Source organism: Myotis brandtii, unplaced genomic scaffold, assembly GCF_000412655.1.
Source record: "Myotis brandtii unplaced genomic scaffold, ASM41265v1 scaffold708, whole genome shotgun sequence".
Lineage (NCBI taxonomy): Eukaryota > Metazoa > Chordata > Mammalia > Chiroptera > Vespertilionidae > Myotis > Myotis brandtii.
Genome location: NW_005370777.1, coordinates 1,837,424 through 1,849,201, shown reverse-complemented (window position 1 = coordinate 1,849,201; position 11,778 = coordinate 1,837,424). Strand labels below are relative to the sequence as shown.

Genomic DNA, 11,778 nt, shown 5'->3' with positions numbered 1-11,778 from the left:
TGTTGGCTGCCTGGGGAGGTGGCGCCTACATCTCCGCCCGTCGGAGGTCCCCGGAGGTGTTCGGCGCCCCGGACTGCGGAAGCCCAGGTGAGGCACCTGGCAGACCCGGACTAGTCCGGGCCGCGCTCCGAGTCCTGCTTTCCCTTTCGGAAACCCCCGTTACCGACACCACCCGCCCAAATTTGGTTTCCAAGTCTGTCCCCGCAAGGCTGCTCTTCCCAATAAGATCTTGGTGGGAAGGTTTGGATAAGTTAGCGCCTCGATTTTCCCCCCAAGCCGGGTCTTTGGAGGCTCAGTGCCGATTTCAAGGACTTAGAATTCTGGGACAAGGTAGTTTCTCTACCAGGAAGAGAAATTATCTAAAGAGGAAGTAGTCAGCTATTAACCGGTTTCCTGGATGAAATTGCCCTCCTTTAGAAAGAATAAGGGATTTTACATCTATGAAGACTTTGACTTTTCATTTTGGTGTGGCTACAAAAGATGGGGCACTGAGAATTTACTCAGGATATTTCACTTCGTGCACTTTAAATTTTACGTATTTTTCATAAGTCTAGGTAATTAGGAATGAGTTGGAAATTAGTTTCAAATTGTCAGAATGTCTTCTTGCTAGGCAATTGGACATGATTTTAAAAATTCATTTTTGTTTTGTCAAATCGAGTTTTATTGCTTACAGTTAAGGGATGTTTGGGGCCCGACTTCATATGTAAAAACGTTATTAACATTTTAAAAATCTGATAGCTGTGATTCTAATCATAACTTTTTCTTTAGCAGTTTCGTTCCAGGCCTGGGCATTTTATGAAACTTGACAAGCATAGGCAAATGCTCTACTTTCCTATATTTACAAGTGCCACACTTGGTGGCCCTTTAAAAACATATAGTCACTAGAGGCCCAATGCACGAAATTCGTGCAAGAGTAGGCCTTCCTTCCCCCGCTGCCGGCACTTGCTTCCCTTGCAGAGGGAGGCCCGTCCACCCGCTGCAGCCCGCTAGTTGGTGGCCTGGGCCTCCCTCTGTGGGCGATCACGGAGTGATGGCCGGGCCAACCAATCGCATCGCACCCGCCTTGGCTGGCCTGGCGCCAGTGGGTGTCATAGCGTGGTCCCGGATGGTCATCCGGATGGATGGTGGTCCAGATGGTCGTTCTGCTGTTTGGTCGATTTGCATATTATGCTTTTATTATATAGGATAGGATAATTGAAGCTTACTGGTTAGTGCTCCTGTTACTTGTGTTTATCCCTGTTTTTGCTCTTAGACATAACATTCTAATTATCTATTTTTAATTCCCACTAGATTGTGAACTTCATCAGGGATATGATTAGATATTTTCTGTAAATGCAGGGCTTGGCACAAGGAGAGGCTCAAATGTTTATTGAATGAATAAATGAATATACACATTTAGACACTCACTGTAATACATTGGATGGAGTTCTGTTACTGTTCTAAAACTTGCATACATTCTAATCTGGGTTTTATAACCATGGAAAAGTTTGCATTATATTTGAAATAAAGTTGGTAGAAACTTAAGAGTATAATACTGTAAAGAATATGACTCTTTCTTTGTGGTCTCTTAATCTAAGAAATGACATCAGAGTGTATTTCCTGTTGCTTGGTCATACTTAGCAGCTCAGCAGAAATATTAGTGGAGTGAGCATATGAGAACTGTGTTTATCATTGAAGACAGAGAGCTGACATACACCTTGTGTGAGAACTATTACACAATACCAACAACGTTCTAATTAGTCTTATGTTGAATAAAGAAAACAAAAAGGTTTATTTTATTTTAAAATATATTTTTATTGATTTCAGAGAGGAAGTGGGAGAGAAACATCAATGATGGGAGAGAATCATTGGTTGGCTGCCTCCTGCACGCCCCCCACTGGGGATCGAGCCCACAATCCAGTCATGTGCCCTTGACCGGAATCGAACCCGGGACCCTTCAGTCCATAGGCCGATGCTCTATCCATTGAGCCAAACCTGCCAGGGCTATTTAAAAACGTTTTGTTTTTGCCCTAGCTGGTTTGGCTCAGTGGATAGAGCATCGGCCTGTGGACTGAAGGGTCCCGGGTTTTATTCCGGTCAAGGGCACATGACTGGGTTGTGGGCTCGATCCCCAGTGGGGGGCGTGCAGGAGGCAGCAACCAATGATTCTCTCCCATCATTGATGTTTCTCTCGCTCCCTTTCCTTCCTCTCTGAAATCAATAAAAAAAAGTTTTTAAACATGAGGACTTCAGTATGATTATTGTTTATAAAATTTTAATTTAAAAAGGAAGTTTTTTTATTGTAAAGGTGATAATGTGTATTGAAAAAAAATTAAGACAATACAGAGCAGTACAAAAGAAAGACAGGGCAGGGGGAGAGGAGAGGGGGAAACCCCAGAGTCTTGCTACTTGGAAGTAATCCAAACATTTTGTTGAACAAACTTTGAAACATCTCCCTATATATTTACATGATACATATTTTGTGCTGTACATGGGATCATATTTCTAATTTTTTCAATCAGCAATGTGTCATTAGCATCTTTCCATGTCAGTTTATGGAGATGTGTTTTATTTTAAATGGGTGTATAATACTAGAGGCCTGGTGCATGAAAATTCATGCACGGGACGGGGAGTCCCTCAGCCCGGCCTGCCCCCTCTCACAGTCTGGGAGCCCTCAGGGGCGGGAGGTGACTAGTCAATCAGGGGAAGGTGACACCCCATCACACCTCTGCTGCTGCCACTGCCGGCAGCGCAAGCCTGGGCCGGCCCTGGTTACCTGAGCCTTGGGCGGCCCCGGGCAGCTAGGCAGCTGCCATCTGAGGCTTGCCTGCACCTTGGGCATCGGCTGGGCAGTCGCCATTCGAGGCTTGCCTGTGCCTCAGGCCGGACCTGGGCGGCTGGGGGGCTGAGGGGGCTGGGGATTCTGGAGAAAGGCGCCTTGCTGTGCACCTGCTGCCCCGGCAGGGCTGAGGGGACTGGGCACTGCCATCTTGTGGCTGTGGGCACTGCCATCTTTGAGGGCGTGGCAGTCAATTAGCATACTCCTTTCTTATTGGCTGTGGGTGCTGCCATCTTTGAGGGCGGGGCAGTCAATTCGCATATTCTCCTTTTTTGCTGTGGGCACCGCCATCTTTGTGACGGAGGATCAATTAGCATATTCCCTCTTTATTAGATTATTAGATAGGATTCTATCTTATATACATACCCTAATTTTTAAAATCCATATTCAGATTGGTTGGCATTTTGGTTGTTTTCATCTTTTCTTTCTCAGCTGAGCACTCTTTGTTAACTCTTTTTGTGGATATTTTTGTGTACATATATGAATGTCTCCTTGGGATAAATTCCTAGAAGTGACATTTCTGGGTTAAAGAGAATGCTTACTTTAAACAGTTTTGTATCCTAGATTGCCTTCCAGAAAAGTTGCGTCCATTTTGTACTCACCTCAAGTAATGCATAAGAATACTCATTTTCTCACACGTTTGAAAGCATTGGATTTTGTCCATTTAAAAAAATCTTCACAAAAAATAAAATCTTATTTTTTTAAAAATATCTTGACTATCAGTGAGGTTACACATCTTTCATATATTTATTGCCCTGACATATATTTTGATGTTTGCCTGTAGCTCATGGTTAACAGCTCAGAGAAAGAAAAATTTGAGGGAGAATGGATGCAAAAGCTCGAAATTGTTTGCTTCAACATAAAGAAGCCCTGGAAAAGGACATCAAAACACCCTACATAATGGATCACATGATTAGTGATGGAGTTTTAACACCATCGGAGGAAGAAAAAGTAAAAAATGAGGTAAAGTCCTTTTAGGCAGTCTATGCTTTCTTTAAAATTAGAACTTATATGCATAATCCATGAACACATACAATAGTGTGGTGAAGGCCTGAGGGGAGGTGGAGGTAGGGTGGAGGGGGTCAATGGGAAAAAAGGGGGACATCTATAATACTTTCAGCAATAAAGATAAATTTTAAAAAAATTAAACATTTTTTAAGAATTTATTTCAGAACTTGCACTGTTCTCCACTGATTTGTTGCAAACGTATTCTTTATAGTACACTAAACTGCTACTTTTTTTTTAGCCCACTCAACAGCATCGAGCAGCTATGCTAATTAAAATGATACTTAAAAAAGATAATGATTCCTACATATCATTCTACAATGCTTTACTACATGAAGGATATAAAGATCTTGCTGTCCTTCTCCACAGTGGTCTTCCTGTCATCTCTTCTTCCAATGGCAAAGATTCAGTTGGTGGAATAACTTCTTATGGTTTGTATGCATAACACTTGCACCTTCTATCACATTGCTAGCACAGTGGCTACATTGCTGCAGTTTTATCTTATTGTAAATGGAGTCTGCTGAAGAGACTAATCAGTTCACTGAAAAATGTGAAAAAATTGTTTTCCAACCTAAATATTTTTATTTGCATCTATATTAACTCACATTTTCTTTTTGCTCAGTGAGCTACCTACTGCTCTGAGGTAAGAATAGATATATCCTAATTTTTAGAGACAGTAAGATAATTTATAGGCCTTTATTTAAGTTCTTCTCCAGTTCTGTGTTTATCAAGTTCATGCATAGGAAAGAGTAAGACTTATTAGGAATCTAAGTTGTTGAAAGGAATTCCATATGCGTCCCTTTACACTCTCCTTCCCAGTCTAATCTGAGAGAGATTGTAGAGTCAGAGAGAAATAGGGTAAGGGCAGATATAGATGGAGATTTCCAGTGTCTATAGTCATCTTGAAAGGTATATGTTTGCTTTTGTTCTGAGTTTTCTGAGAAATCAGAAAGTTGAAGTTAATATGCTAGCCACATTTTCTTCTCTTGGAAATTCTGAAGCTAAGGCCTCAGCTTTGTACTCTGGTTGTTATGATATTATTTGAGTAGTCATTTCGAAGTTCTGTTCACGCTTTCTTTGTTTTGGATTTCAGTAAGAACAGTCCTGTGTGAAGGAGGAGTACCACAGAGGCCAGTTGTTTTTGTTACTAGGAAGAAGCTGGTGAATGCAATTCAACAGAAGCTCTTCAAACTGAATGGTGAACCGGGATGGGTCACTGTATATGGAATGGCAGGTTGTGGGAAGACTGTATTAGCTGCAGAAGCTGTTCGTGATCATGACCTCTTAGAAAGTAAGTTTTGATTACCATGTGTTGCTGGCAAAGCAGATATTCTTTAGGTGTCGTATTAGTTTCCTGTTGCTGCTGTAACAAATTACCAAAACTTCAGTGGCTTAAAATAACACAAATTTATTATCTTTACAGTTCTGGGGGTCAGAAGTCCAAAATAAGTTTCACTGGGCTAAAATCAAGGTGACAACAGGACTGAGTTCCTTCTGAGGATCTAGGGAGAATTCTTTTAAAATATATCTATTTTTAAAAAATATTTTTATTGATACCAGAGAGGAAGGGAGAGGGACAGAGAGAGAGAGAAACATGAATGATGAGAGAGAATCATTGATCGGCTCTCTCCTAAACGCCCCCTACCTGAGATCAAGCCCACAACCCCGGCATGTGCCCTTGACCAGAATTGAACCCAGAACCCTTAGGTCCACAGGCCAACGCTCTATCCACTGAGCCAAACCGGCTAGGGCTAAGGAGAATTCTTTTCCTTGGATTTTCCAGCTTCTAGAGGTGACCTGCTTTCTTGACTCATGGCCCCTTCCTCCATTTTCAAAGCTGGCAGTGCCCAGCATTTTCATATCTTTCTCTTTCTCTCTGATCTTTGCTTCTGTCATCGTATCTCCTTCCTGACTCTGACCTTCTTGCCTCCCCCTTATAAGGGCCCTTGTGACTCCATTATCACAAGGGTAATCTTGGGATAATCTCATCTCAAAATCCTTTTGCCGTGGTAGATAACTTTCGAAAATTCTGTGGAATGGGATATGGACATCTTTGAGGGGACATTATTCTGCCTACCATAGTTATGGTTACATTGGGAATATATTTTCGACCTAGCCTGTCACAATGAGGCTTGGCTAGCCAGGCCAGTAAATTCATGTATTATCAGATGGCACTTATCACTGGAATGAAGCTAGTTCCCCTGTATCTTACCAATGAAGGGACTGTAGAGTTGAAAAAGGATCTTGAAAGATTATATCCCTGCTTTTCAGGCAGTAGTAGACTTACTGATAAAGCTTCCTATTTAAGTGTCTATTTTGGCAGAGTGCTGTAGTGCAAGAGATTCTTGGAAACTCAGTTCCATTAATGCCTGTCCCAGTAGGTGATTCTCCCATGAATTTGCATCCTGTGTTAAACTACTAATTCTATTTCTATAATTTTATCAGTTGCTTATCTTTAAAAATAAAAATCTTTAGTAACTTGTCTATTTATGGTAAGCCTCAAGAAGAAGAAAAATTGGGAGTTGACTAGGTTTCTGGGAGTTGATAGGTTTTTGTAGGGGGATTTTATAGATACATTCGGTATCTGGTGACTGACTTTTCTTGCTTTAGGTATTCCGTAAATGTTTGAGAGCCTTCTGTGGTGCCAGGCACTGCTATGGGTACTGGGAATCCAGAAAGAAGGCACAGTTTGTTTATCTAATAAGGATTCACTCACGTTCTAGTAGGGGAGATAAACATGTAAACAAATTATGATATTTGTGATAAACTGACCAGTAGAAACAAGTATAAGGTACAAAGTTAGAACGAAGGACAGATGCATTATGTCTATAGGGAAAGAGGATAGGCTTCCTGAATGAGATGGCATTTTAGCTAGAGTTTGGAGGAAGATTAGAAGTTTGTCAGACAGACAGGTAGGGATGGGAGAGTAGGGAAGGTGGGAAGTATATTGGGTAGTTACTGGAGTGGGGAAGGGCAAACTGTACAGAAGAGGGTTTTAGGACATTTGGCTGGTGTACTCCTGACTTTAATGAGTCTGATAGGTTCTCAGGGTATTGTCAGGAATAGTTATACAGCTCCCTCATTGGTTGCCTCTATTCATTAGTGAGTTCTAGGAGAAGTAAAGTACAGTTCCTGACTTCTGGTTGTTAGTAACTTTTTTATTTTTAATGCGTAATTAGTCATTAAGATCCTTTATGATGAGATGACAGAATGAATGGAATAAATATTAAACCTCTAAGAGATTTGGAAAAGTGAAGGCTAGGGCACACCTGTTGTATACATGTGGCTTTATTTATACTTCAAGCCTTTGTCAGCAGTGTTGGTCTTACTATTGTTGAAAGAATGCCCAATTCCTACTTCTTTGTCATTATAAAGAAGTTTCCTGGGACTTAGCTCTATGTAAATCTTCATCTATCTATCTATCTATCTATCTATCTATCTTTCTTCTGCAAAATTGATCACCAAGGATATTTCAGGATGAAATCAGATTAAGTTTCTTTAGTGTGAAGAAATGGGTTTTTCTTTCAATATTATGATGAATTTCCTATAAGATATACATTTATAATGTGCTAATTTATAGGGTTAAAAGTGTACCCTCAACTTAGTTGAAATCACTCAATTATTGGAGTGAATTTTCAATTTTAGCAGTTAAAATTGACTAACAACTTTTGGTATTAATTGTCCAGGAATCATATTGTATAAATTGTGCTGTTGGAATAGATTTTAAATATTTTGTTTTAGGAAAATGTTAGCGACAGTTGCAATTTTCCCGTGTATAGTGAGCTTAATTCATATTCCTCATATGCTCTTGTGAGATTTCAAGTACAGAGGATTGAATTAATCGTATTTTTTAGTTCACAGTCTTTTTAAAAAAATATATATTTTTATTGTCTTCAGAGAGGAAGGGAGAGGGAGAGAGAGAGAGAGAAACATTAATGATGAGAGAGTATCATTAATAGGCTGCCTTCTGCATGCTCCCCGCTGGGGATTGAGCCTGCAACCCTGGCATATGCCCTGACGGGAAATTGAACAGTGACCTACTGGTTCATAGGTGGACGCTCAACCTCTGAGCTATGCTGGCTGGGTTAGTTCATAGTCTTTATCATATTAGGTCTGTAGTTTCTTGTTGTGTGTATTTCCTTTTAAGAATTTTTCATTCTCATTTCCCTTCCCCACTTCTAAGGGAAAACAAACTCCTCCTATGTGTCGCCTCTACACAACTACAACACTACTTAATTTCTGACACCACAGGTGAGTTTTCCACACAGCCAGCAATTCTTCAGCACCAGCTGGGTATCCTATGATTTAAATTCCATTCTGACACTGTCTATCTGGAGATAGTGTCCGATCCCACTGGTTAAAGGTTCAGACTCTCTCCCCGCTATCCTGCCTTTAGATGCCAATCACAATTCCAGATTGTTACCTATGCTTCTGACCAGGGGTTCCCTCTCCTTGGGTTTGATTAATTTGCTAGAGCGGCTCACGGAACTCAGGGAAACATTTTACTCACTGGATCACTTATTATAAAAGGATATAACTCAGGAACAGCCCGTTGGAAGAGATGCAAAAGGACAAAATATGTGGGAAGGGTGTGGAGCTTCCGTGTGCTATTCTCCCTCCACCTCCTTGTGTCCACAAGGCAGAAACTTTCTGAACCTCACCCTTTTGGGCTTTTATGAAGGCTTCATTACATAGCCATGCTTGATTAAATCACTGGTTATTGGGGATTGAACTCATTCTCCAGCCTCTCTCCCCCTGAGTTTTTAAAGAATGGAAGCTTTTTCCAGAGGCTGCCTACCTATTTGCTTCTGTCCTTCCAAAAGTTCCTTGATGCTATTATATTATTAATTGCTACCAGGATAAACCTTGTGTGGAAAGTAGGATGGGGCTAATTTTCTCTGAATAAAGGCATTTTTTCTCTGAGTGAATTATAGAAATCATACAAGGCTAAATTGCTCCCTCTTGTGCCCATAATCAAGATGTTTAGGTTCTTTCTGAAATGTGGAATTAATGCTTCAATATTTGTCATTTTGTGATGGTAGGAGTTTTTCAGATCAGTAGGTCATTTGATCTATATTTTTAAAGCTAGTAGTGTTTTATTTTTTTCTTACATATTTTTATAATGCCCTCATTTATTAGCTTTAAATTTAGGAGAGAAAGACCTTTGGTGTAAGTAATAGGTAATTAAATTTAAATCTAAAGAGTTTACTAGCTAGCTATATCAAAGAAAGGGTACTTTCTCTGCCTTGTCTTTAATCCTGGGATGATTTAAAGAAATTTCTAAAAATAGAAAGCACAAATTTAAAAATAAAAGAACTGTAGGAGCAACAGGTAGTTTAAAACTTTGTTTTAGCCGAACCGGTTTGGCTCAGTGGATAGAGCATCGGCCTGTGGACTCAAGGGTCCCGGGTTCGATTCCGGTCAAGGGCATGTGCCTTGGTTGCGGGCACGTCCCCACTGGGGGGCGTGCAGGAGGCAGCTGATCGATGTTTCCAACTCTCTATCCCTCTCCCTTCTTCTCTGTAAAAAATCAATAAAATATATTTAAAAACAACAACAAAAAAAAACTTTGTTTTAAATATTGCAATAGTATATGCAAAGCCATGGACACAGACAATAGAGTGGTGAAGACCTGGGGGAGGGGGCGGGTGTAGGGTGTAGGGGGTCAATGGAAAAACAACAAACAAACAAAGGGGACTTCTGTAATACTTTCAACAATAAAGATACATTAAAAATAACTATTACAGTAGTAATATTTTCATTTAAAAAGAAGATAAAAATTTTTTCACTTACCTTTCTCCCCTTTCTCCTAAATTCTTCACCAGCGATAGTCATGGTTAACAATTTACAGTAAATTCTTTCAAACTTTTTCCTGTGCATTTACAAACATATGCACTCACAGAACACAGCTACAACACTAGGTGGAGCCAGAAAGTGAAACAGAAATCAAGGATTTACTGCTTTGTAACTGTTGCCTTACTCTGAAGGAAGCATAAGGGAACTCAGGAAGCTTTTAGGAGTAAAGCTTAGGACTTGTCCAGCTTCTTCTAAGACAGTGGCACTGATCATCAAACCATGCTTCATGGAGCCATCTTTAACTCAGTTATCACAGAGTTCTTTGTCTCCTGATCACTTATTCTCTTTTAGATTCTCAGTACATTGCCAAATTCTGATCTTGCCACTGGTATGATCTAAAGCTACTGTTCCCCATATTTTACATTTCTTTTCTATCTATGGGGAACTGATTAAGTATAGTCTATGAAGGATTAAGGTTTTTGACCCCTAGTGATACCCAAGTAAAAATATATACTTTAAGAAATGCTGTGCTTTAATTGACAATAATGATGATGATAACAGTTGACAGAACAGTAATAATAATGTCCACTCTTCTAGAGTGCCTACTCGTTCACAGCTTACTATGTGTAAGGTGCTCTCAGATCTATATCACTAAGAAAGTCTGTTACAGCCCTTTACAGTTAACACAGCAAATTCACATATTTTATAGCATTAATTTCTCAGAGTAACTCTGAAATAAGTAGGGTAAGCAGTCTTATTTCAGTATAATGAATGAGACTAAGGTTAAGTGATTTGCCAGAGATTGCAAGAGAGCTAGTAAGCATTAGAGCCAGACTTGAACCTAACTTTTTACTTTAAGTCTCTATATGAGAACCGTAATGAGTGAGTTACCCATTTCTAGCCATCAGTGGTTCTCAGTCAGGTGATTTTGCCCCCTCACCCCGCAACTGACATTTGGCAATGTTTGGAGACACTTTTGGTTGTCGTAACTAGGGAGGGGGAATGCTCCTAGCATCTACTGGATAGAACCCATGAGGCTGTTAAAAATCCTGCAATGCATGGGACAGTCTTTCCCAGCAATGAATTGTCTGGTCCAGAATGTCTCAAGGGCTTAGGTTGAGAAACTGCTATATAGTGATGATTGATGGCATAGGAAAAAGATTGTGCAATTTTGTTTGGTAAGATTTTACTGATAAAAAGCAGATTTAGCCATAGCTGGTTTTGCTCAGTGGATAGAGCGTCAGCCTGTGGACTGAAGGGTTCCCGGTTCGATTCCAGTCAATGGCACATGCCCAGGTTGCAGGCTCGATCCCCAGTAGGGGGCGTGCAGGAGGCAGCTGATCAGTGATTCTCATCATTGATGTTTCTATCTTTCTCTCCCTCTCCTTTCCTCTTTGAAATAAAAAAAAATATATATATAAAGCAGATTTACTTCAAACTTAAATTTCTCCGTATTTTCAACTTTTCTTAGATTCAGGCTATAAAGCTCAGTAATACCCTAAAGGAAAATTTATACCCGTAAACAAAAGAAGTTGAAGATGTGATGAGATTGAAGATTGGAACAAATCTGCTGCTTATCAGTAAAATCTTTGAAAGAAGGACTCATGTCCAGAGGCCTAAGTTTATTCTTTTTTCCTCACCAGGTTGCTTCCCAGGGGGTGTGCATTGGGTTTCAGTTGGGAAACAAGACAAATCTGGGCTTCTGATGAAACTGCAGAATCTTTGTACGCGGTTGGATCAGGATGAGAGTTTCTCCCAGAGGCTCCCACTTAATATTGAAGAGGCTAAAGACCGTCTTCGCATTCTGATGCTGCGCAAACACCCAAGGTACAGATGGTCAAATGTAGTTGGCGTATGAAGTCCCAATGAGACTTAATTACTGACATTTTGAGAGCATCATACCCTTTCCTCGCTGTTTGGTAGAGGATCTAAGAAAGAACCACTGCTTTCCTGCTCTTCTCTCTTGTGTTAAAAAAAAAAAAGTGGCTTTCACTGGCCTAAAACTGCTACTTTTCTCTTCTTTGTCTCCTATATACCACATCATCTCTTATGTCCCACTAGAGGCCCGGTGCACAAAATTTGTGCACGGCGGGGGGGGGGGGGTCCCTTCAGCCCAGCCTTCACCCTCTCCAATCTGGGACCCCTTGGGGAATGTCTGA

General features: G+C 40.5%; 1 protein-coding gene across 5 annotated transcripts in view; it reads left to right on the top strand.

Moving 5' to 3' along the window:
• APAF1 (apoptotic peptidase activating factor 1) overlaps window positions 1–11,778 on the top strand; it is a 75,493-nt gene that overhangs the window by 312 nt on the left and 63,403 nt on the right. For 4 of the 5 annotated variants that reach the window (XM_005882353.2, XM_014530045.1, XM_014530046.1 and 1 more), the window contains exons 2-5: window positions 3,603–3,781; window positions 4,065–4,254; window positions 4,917–5,114; window positions 11,263–11,446. In XM_005882353.2, coding sequence (XP_005882415.1) covers window positions 3,644–3,781; window positions 4,065–4,254; window positions 4,917–5,114; window positions 11,263–11,446 — 710 coding nt within the window. In that variant the 5' untranslated portion in view covers window positions 3,603–3,643. Of the gene's footprint in view, window positions 88–3,602; window positions 3,782–4,064; window positions 4,255–4,916; window positions 5,115–11,262; window positions 11,447–11,778 lie in introns of all 5 variants that reach the window. The other variant, XM_014530044.1, reaches the window with a different exon arrangement.